At 38.8% G+C, this 22,555-nt stretch overlaps 1 protein-coding gene across 3 annotated transcripts in view; it reads right to left on the minus strand.

Annotated features, from left to right (window-relative positions):
• Positions 1-22,555, minus strand: part of JMY (junction mediating and regulatory protein, p53 cofactor) — a 152,939-nt gene that overhangs the window by 6,589 nt on the left and 123,795 nt on the right. For 2 of the 3 annotated variants that reach the window (XM_050946892.1, XM_050946890.1), the window contains 3 exons: positions 15,965-16,060; positions 13,415-13,970; positions 4,761-5,071 (listed from right to left, as the gene is read on the minus strand). In XM_050946892.1, the coding sequence (XP_050802849.1) occupies positions 4,764-5,071; positions 13,415-13,970; positions 15,965-16,060 (960 nt within the window). In that variant the 3' untranslated portion in view covers positions 4,761-4,763. Of the gene's footprint in view, positions 1-4,760; positions 5,072-13,414; positions 13,971-15,964; positions 16,061-19,659; positions 19,874-22,555 lie in introns of those variants that run through there. The other variant, XR_007773521.1, reaches the window with a different exon arrangement.

Consider the following 22,555-nt stretch of genomic DNA (forward strand, 5'->3'; position numbering starts at 1 on the left):
TCTTTTAAAACTTGTATAAATGCTAATTTCCCCTCAAAATTGAAGAAAAAAGCAATACTCCTTTCACTCCACCCTCTCCACAGCTCCCAAATAGCTTACCCTTCTTTTTTATCATACCCTATTTTATAAGCCCCCTGGGACAAGGACTTAGTCTTTGTTTGAGAACATGTGCATTTTTAAGACTCTGATTAATAAATTAGGATAAATATGTATGTATTTATTAATAAATTAGGATACATATATATAGATATATATAATATCCTAGGGCACCCTATGAAGTACTTATAAAACATTATTACTAGGGTTGTCAAGCGTTTAAAAAAATTAATCGTGATTAATCACACTGTTAATAATAGAAGACCTTTTATTTACATATTTGTGGATGTTTTCTACATTTTCCAATATATTGATTTCAACTACAACACAAAATACAAAGTGTAAGTGCTCAATTTATTTTTATTACAAATATTTGCATCATAAAAGACAAAAGAAATAGTATTTTTAATTCACCTAATCCAAGTACTGTAATGCAATCTCTTTATGATGAAAGTTGAACTTACACCCTAGAAGTCCAATCAGTCCTACTTTTTGTTCAGCCAATCACTCAAACAACTTTGTTTACATTTGCAGAATGTAATGCTGCCTGCTTCTTGTTTACAATGTCACCTGAAAATGAGAACAGGTAGTTGCATAGCACTGTTGTGGCCAGCGTCGCAAGATATTTACATGCCAGATGCGATAAAGATTCATATATCCCTTGATGCTTCAACCATCATTCCAGGTTCTGCATGATAACAATCCAAAGCAGTGCGGACTGACACATGTTCATTTTCATTATCTAAGTCAGATGCCACCAGCAGAAGGTTGATTTTCTTTTTTGGTGGTATGGGTTCTGTAGTTCCTGTGTCAGTCTTGCTCTTTTAAGATTTCTGAAAGTATGCGCCACACCTCATCCCTCTCAGATTTTGGGAGGCACTTCAGATTCTTAAATCTTGGGTCAAGTACTGTAGTTATCTTTAGAAAGTTCACACTGATATCTTCTTTGTATTTTGTCAAATTTGCAGTGAAAGTGTTTTTAAAACGAACAACATGTGCTGGGGTTATCATCCGAGACTGCTATAACATGAAATATATGGCAGAATGCGAGTAAAATCATGGAGCAGGAGACATACAATTCTCTCCCAAGGAGTTCAGTCACAAATTTAATTAACACTTTTTTTAATTTTTTTTTTTTAAACAAGCATATCAATGTGGAAGCATGTCCTCTGGAACAATGGCCAGAGCATGAAGAGGCATATTAATCTTTATTGCATCTGACATGTAAATATCTTGCAATGCCATCTATAACAGTGCCATGCAAATGCCTGTTCTCACTTCCAGGTGAAATTTTAATTAAGAAGTGGGCAGCATTATCTCCCATAAATGTAAACAAACTTGTTTCTCTTAGCAATTGGCTGAACAAGAAGTAGGACTAGGTGGACTACTTGTAGGCTCTAAAGTTTTATATTATTTTGGTTTTGCGTGCAGTTATGAAACAAAAAAAAACCCTACCTTTGTAAGTTGCTCTTTCATGATAAAGAGATTGCTCTGCTCTACAGTACTAGTATGAGGTAAATTGAAAAATACTATTTCTTTTGTTTCATTTTTACAACGCAAATATTTGTAATAAATATAAAGTGGTCACTGTACACTTTGTATTCTGTGTTGTAATTGAAATCAATATATTCGAAAATGTAGAAAACATCCAAAATATTTAATAAATTTCAATTGGTATTCTATTGTTTAACCGTGTGATTAATCACAATTAAGTTTTTTGAGTTAATCACGTGAGTTAACTGTGATTAATGAACAGCCCTAATTGTTACACATCCACTATACTTTTTTCCCCCCAAAACCTTTACTGCTATTTGGAGTTATAACTAAGTTACCCGTATTCGGGGAAAGAAAGCATTTACCAAACCATTTTACCATCTTCCTTATATTATAGGGAAGAGACATATCCAAGATCAATCAAAGGGACACCTTTCTACCAAGTCAGCTCAGATTTTATTCCAATTTATTACAGACCGAATTTTTCTTAAAACAATTTTAAAAGAATTGCCCTATCCTCTGACTGCAGTTATAAAGGAAATTTTAATCAGCAATGAAATCCTTTTAACAGATCCTGCCATTAAACTGATTGCCTTGTACTAGAAAACATGCTCTGAAATTTCTGCAGTAGACCATTATTTAAAGTACTAGGTAATTAATTCTGTTAAATCAATTTATACATTCAATCCAAGTAGGGTCATGTCTGTGAAAATAATAGTAATTCAGCAGAATAGTGTTACATATGTTTCAGTCTAATGCTTCTAAAATCAGATTATTTCATACAATTCCTCAGCATAGCCTAGTTTTTGTAAGGTTTGTTTGTTTTTAAACACAAACCATTACAACTCTATCAAAAAACTGTCAGTTACAATTACATCTCACTGAAGTATTTTCATGGTAACAGAGTGTGGAGGGGATAGAATGCAAATGCCAATGTGTGTATAAGTCTCTGCGGAACTCACAGTCCAAATTCCATAAGATTCTAAGCACCTTCAATTTACTTAGAATATTTAAGGTCCAGATAATGTTAGCTTACAAAAGAAGATGGCAACTAGTGCCCTATCAATACCTCAGGTTAAAAAAAAAAGGGAAGGATTTTGAGGAAAGCAGTTTACAATATTCTGAGGTATTAAAGAGTATTCTTCCCAAGAGGAAAACAAGATTCAAAAAAAGAACAGGAGTACACCTGTGGCACCTTAGAGACTAACAAATCTATTTCAGCATGAGCTTTCGTGAGCTACAGCTCACTTCTTCAGATGCTTGTGCACAAGCATCTGAAGAAGTGAGCTGTAGCTCACGAAAGCTCATGCTGAAATAGATTTGTTAGTCTCTAAGGTGCCACAGGTACTCCTGTTCTTTTTGTGGATACAGACTAACACGGCTGCTACTCTGAAAAAAAGATTCAAAAAGATGCAATTAGGTTTACAAAACTATTACATAAAACCAAATCACTGAAATAGGTTTGGTCAAATGTCTAGGAAGAGTGACAGAAGAACGAACACGCTAAAAAAGTAATTCAGCCCACATCTTCGATTTTATAACAATCGCCATCGGAAATCATGAGGGACCCAAACCTGTAATCGTGAAGTTAATAATAGTTTTGAGGAAGGCGTCAGCTCTTGAGTGATCAACAACTGTAGTGAGAGACAGAAAGCCCTGCAGATCATACCAGCTTTTGACTGTGCATTCCATCAGCATATCTGCGCCTTTGGATTTAAGACAGGTTCACACTTCCTAGCAATAAAGCTGGATCAGGAGAAATACAGTAAAACTAAATCAAATAGATCAATTGATATGGCTCTCTAGTTGACTAATCTACCAGTGGGGATGGAGGGGAGATAACTGTTTATTTTCCTTTTTTAAAATTTAGAATAGGATATTAAATTGGCATAACAATTTATTTAATAGCTTTAATTTAGTAAAGATTTGTAACCACATTAAAATACTACAGGTTGTTTGTTTTGCTGGGCTACCATCCCTTTTTAATACCTGTGGTACTTGCACTAAATGTCATTTCCCAGCTGTGGCAGTGTCCCAAAAGCTCTCAATCCCTGGAGTGCATTACTGCTTAATTATTAACATACAAATGGGGTTTCTTTTACTACCACTATATGTGGTTTGAATGCAAAATTTATTATTTATTCCCTTTAACTCACTATACACCTTGTGAGAGTCCATTTCTAAGAAAGTTTTTGAAATAAGTTCTTTAGAGGTCCTTGTGGCTTTCTCCTCGATCTAGATTTACATTTTTATTTACTTATAAATATATTTATTTGAATCCTGTATTTATATTTAAATATGGCCATGTTCTAACAGCAGACTTGCTACAGAAAAACAGCACTCTGTCAGTCCAGTTCATAGCAGTAGCACAGAAGAATGTCTCTTTTGACTACCACCACAATCTTGAAAATTAAAATTCCTTGGCTATTTCTGCATTGTTCTGAACTCACTAAAACTAGCTATCTTAAGTCTAAGTTCTGTTCTTGTATCACATCTAACTACAATGCCTGGAAATTTGTGGGGTATTTTATGAATAGCACAGGTGTAAATTATACTGGCATATTTACTGTTTATGATTTAGAAATCTAATCAGACCCTTCACAAATCTGAAAGAAAGCTATCAAAAAGCCAGCCACCAAGAAACCAGACAGACAGGGTAGCCAACAAGATTTCAATATGCTTAGTAGTCAGATCTAATCTTCTTTGACTTGTAATTATTTAGCTTCAAGTGGGAAATACACTGGATTTTTACACATCAGAAGCAATTAGAAAACATTTGACATTAGTAAATGTAGGGGTATATTCAAGAGTGATTTTGTTGCATTATTATTTCTGAAAGCCCTTTTCAATCTTATAAGGTACAGTCTGGTCAATATACTGAGGTTTAGGTTTTTTGTGAGGACAATTTCTCTCACTGGTTTAGCAAAAAAATGTTTACCAAAAAAATGTCTGGCAACAGTCCAGAAATATGTTTCCCTTATAAGTTTAATTAACTCCCTTTGATATGCCATTAGTTCAGATTAGATATGCACATTTTTACTAGTTTATGTATACTGCATGATTTAGGCACACACCTAAGTCTCCTAGACTTTATAGCCCAAGCTTAGCAGGTATTCCTAAAAAAGTGTCAACAAAATAAAATTTAATTTTTAAAAATATAGGAAATTTACAGCTTAATTTTCCCAGTCTGTGCAAGTCAAACTCTCCTCTTCATCTTCTGATTCAGGTGATGCCTCCTTAATTCTTCGCAGTGCTTCATGGATGCTACGTGTTAAAGGGTCAGTGTCAGGCAGAATTGTAAAAGACTCTCTCAGAACATCTTTCTGCACCTTCTTCAGTTTCACCCCTTTTCTTATCTGTGCCAAGATGTTATTGCTGTCATCTTCATCAGGGAAAGGAGGGAGATTTCTCTGCTCAACTTTTCTTAGGTGAAAACTACCACGCTTCAAGGAAGCCAGCACCTCATCCATTGGGGAACTCACTGCAGCAAATCAAAAGACCGCGTTAGTATTAAATTTAATATATTTACACTTTTCAGCATCTTTATTTTTATGTCCTATATGACAAAGGGTAGTTACCACAGCAATTTTGCATCCTAAATAGAGGAAAAACAGTTGGTAAGTGTTAACTTTCTAATGGTGTTTTTATCTTTTTATTTACTGGCAAGAAGAAATCATATTTGTACTGTGAACACTATAATATGACTTCTGAAAACCAAATAACATCAGCATATGGTATACAGTATGGCTACTTTGGCAGATAAGTTTTCCTGCTTGCAAGATAACAATCAGTTACAAAATCAAAATACATTATGATGTCTTTTTCCTGTGGCTGAAACTCTGATAGTGAGCACATAACTTAACTGACTGGACTGCATACTCTGTGTAATGCAAGCACCAGAGGAGAAACTGAATTCTTAGGACATGCCTGAGGTAGCTAGTTTGTATCCACTGCATGACTTCTATTACAAGCCATCTAGAACTAGCAGATGTGGTCAGCTGCAACAGCATGTATTTCCCTCTCCTTCAATCTGATATGCAGAGGTTTTGGCCAGTGGATTTTCACAGTACTAATCCCAGCCTTCTCAAATGCCCCCTTCCCCTGTAATTAAAGCAAGCAGAGCAGTAATTTAGCTATGTTAAGGCACAGAGTGAAAGCCCTTTACAGTCAACCTGCAGCTTTACTCCCCTGTGGAACAAACATGGTATTTCAACTGGATTCTGGCTTTGCAGATCTACAAATTAGGTGGAGGCCAGGATTAAAGTGTGTCAAAAAAAAAAAACAACCCAGCATAGTATTTTCAATACAACAATGGGAACTAGCTATGTACCAACATATCATATCCAAAGTAAAACATTTATCCATAGCTGAAAAACTCTCCCCAATTCTCCTAACTGTATTGTGGAATACATTTTTATGACATCCTTTGTTATCCATTTGTGGATTTCAACAATCCTGAGTTGGGACAAGCATTTTTATTTATTGATATATTTGCTGTGATGGGGCCCCACATTTGGAAGTGAGAGATGAAGTTTCTCTGGCAAATCAACATTATACTCAGCTCTAAGAAGCTACTCAGAAGTTTGGAATGTTAAATAAATCCAATGGGAGATGGATTAGTGGGGAGAGTGCATATGCAGAAGTCAAAGATATTCTTGGAGAGGAGAGGGTAGATTTATAGTTTTTATATTATATTACACAATGTAATGTGTGCAATTTGTTTTTATTATTATTAGGGCTGGAAAACAATTGAAAAATTCTGATTTATCAAGAGATTAAAAAATAATAGCAATTAATCGCAGTCTTAATTGCACTATTAATAGCATACCATTTATTTAAATATTTTTTGATGTTTTCTACATTTTCAAATATACTGATTTAAATTACAACACAGTACAGTGTACAATGCTAACTTTATCTTTTTATTACAAATAATTGCATTGTAAAAGAGATAAACCAAAGAAATAGTTATTAATTCACCTCATACAACTACTGTAGAGCAATCTCATTGTGAAAGTGCAATTTACATAATTTAACTCAAAAATAAAACTTTAGCACCTACAAGTCCGCTCAGTCCTCCTTCTTGTTCAACCAATTGCTAAGACAAACAAGTTTGTTTACATTTACGGAAGATAATGCTGCCAGCTTGTTATTTACAATGTTACCTGAAAGTGAGAACAGACATTCCCATGGCACTGTTGTAGCCAGCATTGCAAGGTATTTATGTGCTAGGTATGCTAAACATTTGTATGCCCTTTCATGCTTCAACCACTATTCCAGAGGACATGTTTCCATGCTGATGAAAGGTTCTGCTCAATAACGATCCAAAGCAGTGTGGACCAACACACGTTCATTTTCATCATCTGAGTCAGATGCCACCAACAGAACATTTTCTTTTTTTGGTGGTTCGAGTTCTGTAGTTTCTGAATTGGAGTGTTGCTCTTTTAAGACTTCTGATAGCATGTTCCACGCCTCATCCTGCTCAGATTTTGGAAGGCACTTCAGATTCTTAAACCTTGGGTCCAGTGCTATAGCTATCTTTAGAAATCTCATACTGGTACCTTCTTTGCGTTTTGTCAAATCTACAATGAAAATGTTCTTAACTCTAACAACATATCCTGGGTCATCTTTCGAGACTACCATAACACAAAATATATAGCAGAATGCGGGTAAAACCATGGAGCAGGAGACATACAATTCTCCCCCAAGGAATTCAGTCACAAATTGAATTAATGCAATTTTTTTTTAAACCACTGTCATCAGCATGGAAGCATGTCCTTTGAAATAGTGGCCGAAGCACGAAGGGACATGTGAATGATTAGCATGTCTGGCACGTAAATACCTTGCAATGGCAGCTACAACAGCATTATCTTCCGTAACTGTAAACAAACTCATTTGTCTTAGAGACTGAGAAAGAAATAGGATTGAGTGGACTTGTAGGCTCTAAAGTTTTACATAGATTTATTTTTTTTTAACATAACCACACTAAAAAACAAACCTAAGATGCATTTTTCTGATAAAGAGATTACACTACAGTAGTTGTATGAGGGGAACTGAAAAATACTATTTCTCTGGTTTATCTTTTTATACAGCAAATATTTGTAATAAAAATAATAATATAAAGTGAGCACTGTACATTTTTTATTCTGTGTTGTAATTTAAATCAATATATTTGAAAATACAGAGACATCCAAAATATTTATAATACATTTAAATTGATATTATTGTTTAACAGTGTGATTAGAACAGTGATTAATCATGACTGATTTTTTAAGAGAGTTAATTTGTTTTGAGTTAATTGTGACTGACATGCAATTAAAGATGGGACTGGTAGCCCCTATTATTAATGTTGCCTGATGCTTTCCATTATTAGGTTCTGTTTTCAGTTGCTCACTTTACTAAACCAAGCATTTGGGTTGATAATTTCCGTATCGGGTGTCTGCCGCAAGCAAAATTTCTATGGAAAATTTCACCTAAAATGGTTTAGGTGTTTCTGAGAACAAGACTGAGGGAAAATGTTTTTTGTCCATGGAAAAAAACAAAACCTAGTGAGCTTTTTGTAAGAAAAGTCTAGCATCTCTATGCTTTGGAGCAGGGCCTTGGGCTTTGTGTCAGAGATATGCCTTTTGAAGTCCCTCCTCCTCCGTGAAAATCTGCCCAAATTTGGTCAAGCTAGCTCAGATTTTTGTAAAGACAAACACATAAGGGTACATTCTAAGCTCATTGTCTGATCTGCTTATGATGTGTTCAAGGTTTGGATGGTCTCTCTGCAGTCACAAAAAGGGGAGTCTTTGGTTTTCCACTTGTGCATCAAGGATAGCAGCAGAATACGGACCCTGGACTTCAGAAAAGCGGACTCTGACTCCCTCAGGGAACTGATGGGCAGGATCCCCTGAGAGAATAATATGGAGGGGGAAAGGTGTCCAGGAGAGCTGGTTGTATTCTAAAGGATCCTTACTGAGGTTGCAGGAAAAAAACATCCCAATGTGTAGAAAGAATAGTAAATATGGCAGGCGACCACCTTGGCATAACAGTGAAATCCTTGCTGATCTTAAACGCAAAGAAGCAGCTTACAAGAAGTGGAAGATTGGACAAATAACCAGGGAGGAGTATAAAAATATTGCTCAGGCATGCAGGAGTGAAATCAGGAAGGCCAAATCACACTTGGAGTTGCAGCTAGCAAGAGATGTTAAGAGTAACAAGAAGGGTTTCTTCAGGTATGTTAGCAACAAGAAAAAAGTCAAGGGAAGTGTGGGCCCCTTACTGAATGAGGGAGGAAACCTAGTGACAAAGGATGTGGAAAAAGCTAATGTAATCAATGATTTTTTTGCCTCTGTCTTCACAAACAAGGTCAGCTCCCAGACTGCTGCACTGGGCAGCACAGTATGGGGAGAAGGTGACCAGCCCTCTGTGGAGAAAGAAGTGGTTCGGGACTATTTAGAAAAACTGGACGAGCACAAGTCCATGGGGCCGGATGCGCCGCATCTGAGGGTGCTAAAGGAGTTGGCGGATGTGGGTGCAGAGCCACTGGCCATTATCTTTGAAAACTCATGGCGATCGGGGGAGGTCCTGGATGACTGGAAAAAGGCCAATGTAGTACCCATCTTTAAAAAAGGGAAGGAGAAGGATCTGGGGAACTACAGGCCAGTCAGCCTCACCTCAATCCCTGGAAAAATCATGGAGCAGGTCCTCAGGGAATCAATTCTGAAGCACTTAGAGGAGAGGAAAGTGATCAGGAACAGTCAGCATGGATTCACCAGGGCAAGTCCTGCCTGACTAACCTAACTGCCTTCTATGACGAGATAACTGGGTCTGTGGATGAGGGGAAAGCAGTGGATGTGTTATTCCTTGACTTTAGCAAAGCTTTTGTTATGGTCTCCCACAGTATTCTTGCCCGCAAATTAAATAAGTATGGGCTGGATGAAAGGTCTATAAGGTGGTTAGAAAGCTAGCTAGATCGTCGGGCTCAACGGATAGTGATCAACGGTTCCATGTCTATTTGGCAGCCGGTTTCAAGCGGAGTGCCTCAAGGGTTGGTTCTGGGGCCGGTTTTGTTCAATATCTTCATTAATGATCTGGAGGATGGCGTGGACTGCACTCTCAGCAAGTTTGCAGATTACACTAAACTGGGAGGAGCGGTAGATATGCTGGAGGGTAGGGATAGGATACAGAGGGACCTAGACAAATTAGAGGATTGGGCCAAAAGAAACCTGATGAGGTTCAACAAGGACAAGTGCAGACTCCTGCACTTAGGATGGAAGAATCCCATGCACTGCTACAGACTAGGGACTGAATGGCTAGGAAGCAGTTCTGCAGAAAAGGATCTAGAGGTTACAGTGGACGAGAAGCTGGATATGAGTCAACAGTGTGTCCTTGTTGCCAAGAAGGATAATGGCATTTTGGGCTGTTTAAGTAGGGGCATTACCAGCAGATGGAGGAATGTAATCATTCCCCTCTATTCGACATTGGTGAGGCCTCATCTGGAGTATTGTGCCCAGTTTTGGGCCCCACACTAAAAGAAAGTTGTGGAAAAATTGGAAAGAGTGCAGCAGAGGGCAACAAAAATGATTAGGGGGCTGGAGCACATGCCCTATGAGGAGAGGCTGAGGGAACTGGGATTGTTTAGTCTGCAGAAGAGAAGAATGAGGGGGAATTTGATAGCTACTTTCAGCTACCTGAAAGGGGGTTCCAAAGAGGATGGATCTAGACTGTTCTCAGTGGTACCTGATGACTGAACAAGGAGTAATGGTCTCAAGTTGCAGTGGGGGAGGTTTAGGTTGGATATTAGGAAAAACTTTTCCACTAGGAGGGTGGTGAAGCACTGGAATGGATTGCCTAGGGAGGTGGTAGAATCTCCTTCCTTAGGGGTTTTTAAGGTCAGGCTTGACAAAGCCCTGTCTGGGATGATTTAGTTGGGGATTGGTCTTGCTTTGAGCAGGGGGTTGGACTAGATGACCTCCTGAGGTCCCTTCTAATCCTGATATTATGATTGTATGATAGCTGCACCTTTAAGGATTGTTCAGGTGCAGTTCAGTGTGATCTAAAATCTGTGTGGATGGTTGAAATGAGAGGGCGGCTTGTTGAGTCAGTAATAATGTACTTGTTTGGAATGGTAAATGTGGTCCAGTCACTTTGCCATTCCCTGGCCAGAGACATGAGATGTGATCCATAGTGGTTTTGGCAATTTCAGGTGTTGTTGGGGTATGTTATCCATAACCTGGCTGGATGGGAAGTTCTGGGTTGCCTTTGGCACAATTAGGTTCTTGTGCTGCAGCTCTATCTCAGTGGTTGAAGGTTTGATGTTTGCTAATACTGAAAGCTACAGGAGAGGTGCTGATTTTAAAGTTCCCATTATGATTTGCATGGTCTGATTCAGCTGCCTATCCACAAATGGAGTATGGTAGCTTCTTGTCCACACTTGTGCACAGTACTCAGCAACTGAGTTCACCAAGAGAGGGCTAGAAGCAGAATTTATAACTAATAAGTCCTACGGTGCATATATTGTTAACTGCTGCACTTCTCTTAGTGAAGAACTGACAGTGGTTACAAGCTCTATCAACTCTCATATTTTTCACCGAGTGACACCTGTAAGTGTTTTCAGGGTCGGCCTAGTTCGAATGGCACCCCAGGTGAGGAGTATCTTCAGCATCCTCCCCTCCACTTATTTACCCACAAGGGCACAACTGACAACATTCTAGGTGGTTGAAGGAAAATGTCACTCTCAGGAAGTCTGCAAGGTGCCACAAGATTCTAAAAAGGTCCGGAACATTCTAGGAGGTTAGTGAAAAACAAATCCACATACAGAATACCTGAAATATTTTACATTCTATTTTTCCTTTTATCACTAACAACAAAAACAGCACCCTGAGCCTGGCACCCCAGGCGATCACTTGCCCCTAAATCTGGCCATGAGTGTCTTACAAGACCCAATAATGCTCCTGGAGTTTGACCAAAAGTAGCTGAAATATATTTAAACCTAACTTAAGAGAAATGATCCTATATATACACACACATTTGTTGTACCTTTGTGTGCCAAGCAGTTTGAATGCATCAAAATGTTGAGGACATTTTCCAAACATTGAAAAAACTGCTTTAAGCTGGACTAATATACTTCAATTGTCCCAAAAGTTTCCTTTCAGACCGACCACTAGGAATTTCAGGCCAAAAGAAGTTTTTGGAAAAATCCAAAAGGAAGTTAAAAACAGACAAAGTTACAGAAACTCACAGAATTAACTGCTGAGGCATTAGTGTAACCCATATTAATACTAAACAAACGTAATTATACTCTTCATTTCACACAGATTTTGCAATCCCTAAAATCAATGTAAAACAGAATTCTAGAGAGTAAGGATTATCCCACCTAGAAACACATGGGTATATTAGACCCCAATCAAGCATGGAGTTTCATGTAGGCAGAGCTCTGGGGCACAGGTGACTTCAATAGAAAGCTGCCCAGCTGCATGGGTTTCCACACACAGACATCCTTGCAGGATCAGAGCCTTTGTGAGCTTACAATAGTAGAGAATTCTTTTGTGGATGGTATAAGAAGTTAGGAGCATCAATATATCAGTAACATTCACCTTTGCCACACACCGATCAACCTCAAGAAGAGTCTGTGCTGACATGCCCATGATGTCAGACACCTGACAACACCTTTGTGTCTCGGGAGATTTAAAAGTTCTTGCAACACTACGGAATTTTGACAATGAAGATAATTAAAGATTTGTACCCAAAATTTATAAGCTGGTCAAATGCTTAAGTTTCATTCAGACTTAATTTACAATCTGTTTGAACTTTACAGATTTGGGTCATGGACAAATTTGGACAACACTTTTTGAAAACAAAAATGTTTGTCATGTGATTAAAAAAAATAGACTGAATATACTTCAGACTCAAAATATCCTGTGGTCTCATTCACCACAAGACATTTCAAAAGAAAAAAAAATTTTTTTTTTTTGGAAGGAGTTAGGTGATTAACAATAAGTATTGCAAATAAAGGCTCCATGGAGTCACTACCATAGCTCTGTTCATGAGGCACAAAAGGAGCTTCACTTATGTCTGACTACTACTCAGCACACTTTTAGTTAAGGTTAATAAAATCACAGTACGGGCACACAGCCAAACAGGTAGGTACTTTAGAAAACAAATTTTGCTAAATGAAAAGTACAAAGTGTGAAAGTACAAAGTGTGAAATCCTGGCTCTATTTAAGTCAATAGGAAGATTGCTACTGACTTCTTGGAGCAAGGATTCCATCCTAAGTTGGTATGGAAAGACTATTTTCCCATGCTTCCCAGAGGAAACAATGAAAATTAAGTACTAAAATTTTAAAATTGATCACCTATGTCTCAATGTTTATTTAATTTCTAACTAGCAACCTGTGGTGGTTTATTCAAAGCTGCCAACACCAACTGGGTTGGTGGAAAGAAAAAGGATACACAGAGGTGGCAGGGTGAGACAGATATGGTAAATACTGCAATTCATTTCATTTTTGTATACAGCATAAGTTTTTGCACCCATATTTGATCTAAAGACATCTGTTATGTAATGTCTGTCAACTGAAAAACTGCATCATGAAGTGCAATTTGTAGTTTATGTGGAGTTATATATAACTGAATCAACAGCATACACTACAGTACAAATTCCCACCACATGAGATCACCAAACTTTTCAGTTGAGGGCATTAGAACAAGTGTTGCATTGCTAATTATACATAAAATCCAACATACCCTTTTCTACACAGCAATCAAAAAAGGAGGAAACAAAATGACAAGTACATTCTTTAGCAGTTAATTATGTTTAAATAAATATAAACAGAAATATTACCTCTCCTCCTTTGTAAACCCTCTGGATCTGTCTTCTTAAGTTTCTTCTTGGCACTGACTAACTGACTGCTATCAAAAAGATGTGCTGATGGGACAGTGGTAGACTGTGGGACTCCTGTATCCTCACTCTCCTGTTTAACAGGGCTGTCACTTTTCTCTAAAGGTTCAGTAGAGTCTTCCTTGATAGGCAGAGGTGGTGGCGGCGGTGGTGGCGGCAGCGGCGGCAAAGGAGGCGGAAGTGGAACTACAGTAACAGTATCTGGTTGAAGCTCATTACCGGGAAGAAGAGGAGGAGTAGTATGATGAGACAGTTCAGAGGTAATGCCACTGGGAGGTAACGAACTATCTTCAAGTTGTTCTAAGCTTCTGGGCTCCTGGGTTTGGAAAGGCTGGATTACTTTTCCTGATTCCACCTCCTCAGTTTTCTTTTGGATCTGCGTGGTTACTGGTAGAGATTGAGGTTGATCTACACAGGGCACTGAGCTGGGTATACTACTACTTCTTGCATGAGCCAGTCGCAGTCTGGTTGATTTAAGTATTACTTGCCCAGGGTACCGCTAAATGGAAACAGTTATTTAAAATTAGATAAGTGTATGCAATATACTATACTAGAAACTAAAGAACATGTGATCAGATGATTTTGCCTTTGTGACAAGGAAACTCACTTTAATATTTTTGTTCTTTACTTAGCTGTTGTATTGCACTGGAATTACATAGGAGGCCTCTTGCGCTGCAGTACATTTTCAAAAACACATTTCAATAAAATGTGCCAGCATATGGCAGCACGGTGGTGTACCGTGTGTGTGTGTGTGTGTATACACACACACACACACACACACACACACACACACACACACACACCATGTCATAGTTTAAAGTTTTGCAAACATGTAAATCCATCATTCCCAGATTATGACTTCCACATATTGCAAGCTTCCACCTTCTCCTCCCCTAACTCATACCAGGTGGTGATAGACAAGCACATTCCTCAAAAGGTTATAAATGCTGCACCACTGGGATTATCCCAGTCATCTTCTCTCCTCTTTATGTGACTACTGGTTACACCAAAAACCGGAATGGCAGAAAGATCCTACGTTCTAAATCAAGGGTGATCTATTGTCTCACTGCGAGGTCTTGGTCAACTCAATCTTTGTGCTTAAGTCAATTCAGGGATGCAAATGGACAGACATCATACTTCTCCAAGAACCAAGCTCTTCATCTAAATTAATGGTTCCTGAATAATAAAAAAAATACAATCTTCCTTCTCCCCCCCACCATAAAATAGGCCAATGAGTTGCACTGGAGCATGTTCAGGCCATCAGGTCCGATGAGCTGGTCTCAGATGCAGCATTGTACTACTTACTCAGACAACAAGAAAATCTTCAACACTTTTCAGTAGTTCTCTTCTATTGGTACTCCAAATACTAGAATTTTTTGTCAAAGATGAGCTTTCAAAGTGGTCTTAATCTAGCTTCTTACATTTGCCCCCCTAGTTTGTGTCCTTGCAAATTACAACTGTTCATACAAACTGCTGAAGGTGAAATTAAAGGCTGCTTTTGAAAACTGGGCCCAATGCGTATTTTTTTTTAAATTACCACAGATGACTTAAAACATAAAAATTTTACAAAACTACATAGATTCTATCCATATGGATATACTATACATAATGTAGCCATTAATTACTTGATTAATATCCTATTGCTTCAATGTGTGAATTTACTAGTATATAGAAGCTGTAAGTTTCTAGCAGCCTTGCAAGCAATTCAGGTGGAAAGACTCAGTTTTATATCACTACTAAACAAGATTTCTCGCTAATAATAGTATCAGAGGGGTAGCCGTGTTAGTCTGGATCTGTAAAAGCAGCAAAGAGTCCTGTGGCACCTTATAGACTAACAGATGTATTGGAGCATGAGCCTTCGTGGGTGAAAGCTCATGCTCCAATACGTCTGTTAGTCTATAAGGTACCACAGGACTCTTTGCTGCTCTTGCTAATAATAGAAATTCTCTTGCTAATAATAGAAATTTTATTACTTGTTCAGAGTTAGATGCATAGGCCAGGAACCATTAAAAGGAGTTAACATTGTGTCATTTCCTTGTATTCTCGTCAGCATCCATCTGTTGTCTGTTGTCTGGTATTAGGCTGTAAACTCTGAGACAAGGACTTTTAGGAACTATGGTAATGCAAATAACAGGTCACATGATCCAATACATGTGTAAAACAGCACCTGGATTATATCTATAAGGAAAGACCAAGCTTCAGTTCCTGATTATTTTCCTGTAAATATTAAATAACTAAGAAAAGAAACTGCGAAGATGGAGGTTAAGCACAGAACTATGCTGCAATACATTCAAAGAACTTTATCTAACGCTGTACCTTATTTCCTCTTAAGTCTTAGAGTATGGGAATTTTAACACCTATTCCCAAAATGAATCCTTTAAGTATTTAAAGAAGAACAGATCTCTCTCTCAGGATATTACCAGAATATAACGGAAGTGTATTTTTAAGAATAAATGCCACACGATGGTGAAAAGTGGTCATTACTTCTGTTACCTGTTTAAACGTGCGAAGTCTGTCCAGTGTTTTCTGTCGCTCCTGACTAACCCAGGAGCTCTTTCTTTCCTCTTCATCTTGCAGCTGATCTTGCTTCTAAGAAAGGACATCAAAAACACATCAGTTACTATGTACAGAACAACATTCATCATAAGAATTTCCAATTCAAGGTATTGTTGAGGTCAAGAGCTTATCAGGATTCTACTCTTATCAAGATTAGATATGTATATGAGTAACAAGAATATCCTGAGTTATAAAGGTAAACTAAACAAGAATTTTGAAAGGTGTATAAACTCTCAAACTTCAGGGCATAAACCAACCTTTAACTTTTGGGAGCTAGAAGTATACTCCCCTGGGGACTAGTTACCCCATAACTGCTTACTGCAGATTTTCTCTCTCTGAAGCAGCCAATATTAGTCACTGTCAGAGATAACATATAGGACTCAATGGGCCACTGTTCGATCCAGTTTGGAAGATCCTATGTTATTAAGTAATTAAACTTAACTAAAAAAGGAATTGCTTAAAAAAATCAAGTGTGCTTTGGATTTCATGTTTTGACTATAAAACAGGTTCCCTGTAAGGAATTAGTGCAGTTGGAAGATTAAATGGATTTAAAGGCTCCCTAATGAGACTTCAGGTTTCAAATTTATTCTCAATTTATGCTGATACAAAAATGATCTAAAAATAAATATTCTTAATTTGCCAACAAAATTCAGCAAAACACATTCTTTGGCTCTAGATGTCCACTACTAGAAAAGGAGTGCAAATGCTGGCTGAAATACATTAACAGAAGTGTGGGAAACACTGCACAGCATTGCCAATGTCATCCTTAGCTCAGATTGGTACTATTGGTCCTCTGCTTTCATATGTTTAGAACTGAATTTAGGTGCTTAAGAAAAATGATGAGCAAACAGAAAACTATTAGTTACGTTGATACATGCCCAGTCTACACATTAAAATGCCAGTCTATACAATTGTGAAAAGTGAATCAATTTAATGGTTCACTTTTTCTGGTGTAAAAGAATTCTTTTAAAACCCATTTCTTTTAAAACCTAATTTGCAAATTAGAGATAAAGTAGGTTTGGTCCCGTTCTCCTCCCCCCTCCCCGATAAAAGTATTTGCTTTGGCAAATGTGAAGATACATATTACAAAATTTTGTATGAGAGGAAGCAGTTTAACTCCCTCAATCCCAACCCCAAGATGCTATCCCTCAATATGTGACTGCCAAAAGACAACGCAAGTACAAACAGAAATACCAATTAATTCATACAAATATTACAAGTGGAACTGGTGGCACTGCCTGTTTGAAGGTTGGCCAATACTTCCCATTAAAAGACCTTGTTTTCAGATATTTATAAAAAACTTTGCCAAACTTTTACCATTTGTGCTGAAGTTTTCCATATTAAGTATCTACTTCATGCTGATTTTTTTTGGCGTTTTAGTCAGAACGGTTTAGTCATTTCTGAGAACTAGACAAGGGCAAAATAATATTAATGTTAAAAGATTCTGACAACTTTGTCTATGAAAAGTGTTAGTGGCTGGCTTTGAAGTGGGTACCTGAAATTTGGCAGGGATTGTGTGAGAGATATGCCTTTTGCCCTCCTGGAGAAAATCCATCCAAATTCGGCCAAGTTATAAGTCTATGAAAACAAACTGCACAAATTCTAGAGATTTAGATTTTAGTAGCTAAACTCCCTGAATATTCCATCCTCACCAAGCATGCTTGAGCCTCTCAGTTCTTAGTACTGACCAGACTCTGCATACACCATCTGCACGGAGCATACTCCACCAGAATTACAGGGGCAGAGCTAGACCTTCCTTGCAACTGCTGCTATTCTCGGCTGGAGAGGGGCTGGGCAGCAAAAATGACAACAGGAGGACTTCTCTCAACTGTACTCTCAATAATGGCCCTTGTCTAATACCCACACAGCATGGAGGAGGAAGCCACCTGACTTGAATTCACAGGAGACAGCCTGACTGGAGGTGAGGGAGAGGAAGAAATACAAAGGATCAAAATGGAATGGAGGAGAGAGGGAAGAAGTGACAGGAACAGAAACTGTCATTGGGATTTGGTGGGAGGAAGGAGTCTGGAGCCAGTGGCGGAAATGAGGATGAGGGGTTGAGTGCCAGTTGTCCAAGGATGGAGAGGACACTGAGATCAGCCAACGAGCTAGGGGGCAGAGGAGAACTGGGACTGGCTTGGCAGGGAGATTGAGAATGGAGAACCGTGAGGAGTGGAGACAGACGGGGACAGCAAGGTCTAGGGGACTAGGATAAGGAGCCCCATGCAGGAAAGAGACAGGACTGGGACAGGTTAGAGGGACCAGGACTGAAAGCATCAAGATTGGGGTGGGATGAGGTGAGAGAGAGAAAGAAAGGTGTTTGTGCCCACAAGAAAATACTCATTCCAAAGCCTGGAACAGAACCCAAGATCCCTGAGCTTCACCACTCCTCTGCTGTCAGCAACGTCTGGGAAACCCTCTGGCAAAGTGTCTCTCATCCCTCTCCAGTGTGTCCACATAGAGGATGACAACCTATTACTGTTCTTAGTTATTCCAGAAGCTCAAATGGCAGAGATCTGCATGATGGATCTAGAAGTTCCCACTCTGACGACCCACGTGGACATCAATATAAACCACATAATGGCATTTGATTTTTTCTGGTTTGCTTTTCTAAACACAGAGGAAATTACATACAAAAATTACATTAACAGAGCATTAAAGCTGACAAGTCAAACAGTCAAAAGTTAAGATATGCCAGAATTAAGATTCAGCCCCCTTTTACTTATGCAGTATGATACAGTCTTTAATTACAGGATCACATACTGTTTTTTCCACAGGCCCTTGCCTTGTTCATTGCACAGGATAGACATGTTCTGGGAATGACTCAGGGTTATATAGTGAGGAAGACTATTGATAGGACCCTCTGCCTCACTTGTAGAGGAAGAGGGAAACTGAGGCAGGGGACTGCAGGAAGAGAAAGAACAGTCTCATGGTTAAGGCAGCTGAATGCTGACTTGGATTATATCCCTGCCTTGGTCACGAAGTTCCTGGGTGATGCTAGACAAGTCACATAAACCACATTTTTCACAAGTAGTCACTAAGCTATGTCTACACTGTGAAGAAAAACCCATGGCTGGCCTGTGCCAGCTCACTTGGGCTGCCTGTGCTGTTTCATTGCAGTGCAGAATTCCAGGCTCAGGCTGCAGCCCAATCTCTGGGACCATTCCACCTCGCAGGGTCCTACAGTTTGGGCTGCAATGAAACAGCCCCGTAGTCCGAACCCTGTGAACCTGAGTCAACTGGCACGGGCCAGCCATGGATGTCTAATTGCTGTGCAGACATACCCAGATTGTCTGTTCCTTATTTTCTGGGTCTCAAACTTGATATGCTGAGGTGTGATTTGCAGAAGTGCTAAGCACTCATAATTGCAACTGAAGTCACTAGGAGCTGTGCCTGAAGTGCTATACAATGCTAAGAACACTGAAGAATCAGGTGCTAAGCACCTCAAATTGGGCACCTAAACTCAGAGAATACTTTTCATTTTAATCCCTCTGTACCTCCATTTCCCCATCAGAAAATCATTCCCTGATCTCACAGGGGTTTGTGAAGATAAATTCATTAATGGTCATGAAGTATTCATACTACAGTCATGAGCATCATAGAAAAGCCGAGGAGGAAAAACAGATACTTACCTGCACAGAAACTGTGGTTCTTCAAGACGTATTGTTCATATATACATATATAGTCCACTGCTGATGGGTGCAAACCCAATGCGCTTGAGCCGGAGACTAGGGTGGTGCATGCACCCTGCATGTCACTGTGCTTCCAAACCAAGGGCATAAGGGATGGGATCATTCCAACCACTCTCAATTCTCTCATCACCAGCAGACTCAATGATGAAAGACTCTACAGTAGTGGGAATGGAGGGCTGGTTATGGAATATATGTATGGACTATACATCTCAAAAGTAACCACAGTTACGATACATGCAACAGGTTCTTCGAGTGATTGTCTGATATATTGTATCTATATTTGTATGTTCAACTGTTGGTGACTCCCAAGCAGTGACCTGTTAAACAGAAAATGAAGCACAGTTCTACCAAAGACGGCATCATCTCTGCAAGCCTGTGAAATGGCATAGTGCTGAGTGAATGTGTGGACAGAAGGTCACATTGTTACTTCTCAAGTGCCTCAAAACAGTAGGTTCCTGAGAGAGACCACCGGAGTGAATTGAGCTCTTATTGAATGAGAAATTATTTTATCAGGTGGGGTTTTACCAACCAGCTGATAAAGTCTCACGGGGAGATCCAACTGGAGATTCTTTGTGCAGAGATAGTGTCACCCTTGACTTTCTCGATGAGCTACAACCAATATAGAAGACTTTCTGAAGTCTTTAGTTTGTCAAAATAGATGTGCATAGAGTACTTTCTAATTAATGTAACCTCTGTTACCCTTTATCAGAATGTGGCTTTTGAAAAAAGTCAATGATCTGGTTTAAATAAAACTCTGAAGCCACTTTAGATAGAAACTTGGGGCGTGATTTTATGGAAACCTTGTTCTTGTGGGAAATTGTGTATGGAAGACCTGCCACCAATGCAACTCCCCTATCCAAAGTTCTTGTCACCAGGAAAGTTGCCTAAATGCAAGATGGAAAAGAGCATATGACCCAGGGTTTGAAGCGTGAGCACACAAGCCCTAACAGAACTAGATTTAAATCCCAAACTGTAACAGGATCTTTTACTGGAGGAAAAACTTTTGTTAAATCTTTCATAAATCTCTTTACCACTGGGTGAGAGAACACTGAGGATCCAAGTACAAGGGGATGAGATGGCTCCTAAGGGTATTTGCAGAGAGCTTAATCAAAGCCCTAATTTGTTAAGGTGTAATAAGCTGTCATGAATAGTAAGAATCTGAGATTTTGATGGTGACAGATGTTGTAGCGCTGATTTGGAAAATCTCTTCGATTCTACTCGGTATGTAGACCTGGTAGAATACTTTCTTTACGGTATTGTAAATTAACACTCCAGCATAAGTTTCATCCAGAAACTGACTGGCATCCAACTCATATCATAAAGCATAAAACTCCACCTAATAAGTGCGTAGCCACATTTTGCACTAGCTTCAGCTTCCAAGTGGTATCAGTGTAAACAGCCCATGCTCCTTGTTTATATTTATAAAACATAGTGGTTGTGTTGTCCATTGATACTTGAATAGTAAGGCCTTTTATTTCTTGAAGAAAAACCTCAGAGGTTTGTAGATGGCCATTAACTCCTGCATGTTTATGTGGAGGAACTCGTCCCAAGCAGACCAAACTCACTCAACTGTTAATCTGCCAATGTGGGCTCCCCAGTCCAGCACAGAACTGGAGGACCTTGGTTGGGATGTATACTAACACATGCAGGTGAGATTTGCTTGGTCAGTATATTGATCCCAATCAGCTCTGCACATTTCTCAGATGAGAGACAAAGATGCGTAATGCCATGAGGCCTAGTCACCTGACGCACATTCTGACAGAAGTCAGTTGGTAGGCTTGGGAAGCACGGTGGGAGAGATTATATAACTGGACCATTGTTTAGAATGTTTCTGGAGCTAACTATGGTGGAGTCTAATACAATTCCGGTGAATTCTATTCTCTGAGAGAAGATCAATACAGACTTTTTTTTTTTATTAATAGGTCCAGATGACAGAATAATTGAAGGATATGTTGACCGTTTTCCTCCACTTTTTGTGATGTCTCCCAAATTTACCCAGTGATCCAAGTACGGGAATACCTGGGTACCCATTTTTCTGAGGTAGGCTGCTATGACAGTTAGGCACTTTGTGAATATCCTGGGAGCTGCTGACAGTCCAAATGGTAGAACCCTGTATTGTCATAATGGTTTCCTACCATCAACCTCAGAAAGTGTTTGTGGACCAGATGGATTGTGATGTGAATGCAGAAATTCTCGCATAATCACTGACTCTAGTAGCTAAGGATTTATGGAAAAGAACAGCAAGTAGTGAGAAACTTGTGATAAAATGATGTGAGATGGCAACATGGTTAAGCTCTTTAAAGCTTACTGTAATTTTCAAGAGACACAAGGAAAACTGATTTCAGTATGTCAGGATATGATGAATAAAACAGTAAATTAATTTACTTGACATACCAGAATCCTTTTCTTTATAGAAAAAGCTGAACTAAACTATCAATTTTTACTGTCAGAGTGAAATTTAATATTTCTGCAATTTCTTGAAAGGTTATATAAATTCATATGTGATATTTCACATGTAGCCCTTTCATGATGCTAATTATGAAACATGATCTCAGGACAAGTTTATCATACATGTTCGATATAAAATGTGTCCACTTTTACCACTTTAATCAAAGTTTGACAGTGAAGAGACTATTTGGATTGTGGTGCATCTCTGTCCCAAGTATTGTTACTAAATATAAATATTTAAATATAAACAAGTGTCCAAGACCCACAAGGAATTCTGAAAAATCACCCCATCTAACAGGAATTGTGTGAGAAATATGGCAATTTAAACAGCTAATACGGCCTCTGTGATGGGGGCGGGAGGGGAACAATGCCATGAAGTATACAGATG

This window comes from Gopherus flavomarginatus, chromosome 3, assembly GCF_025201925.1.
Source record: "Gopherus flavomarginatus isolate rGopFla2 chromosome 3, rGopFla2.mat.asm, whole genome shotgun sequence".
Lineage (NCBI taxonomy): Eukaryota > Metazoa > Chordata > Testudines > Testudinidae > Gopherus > Gopherus flavomarginatus.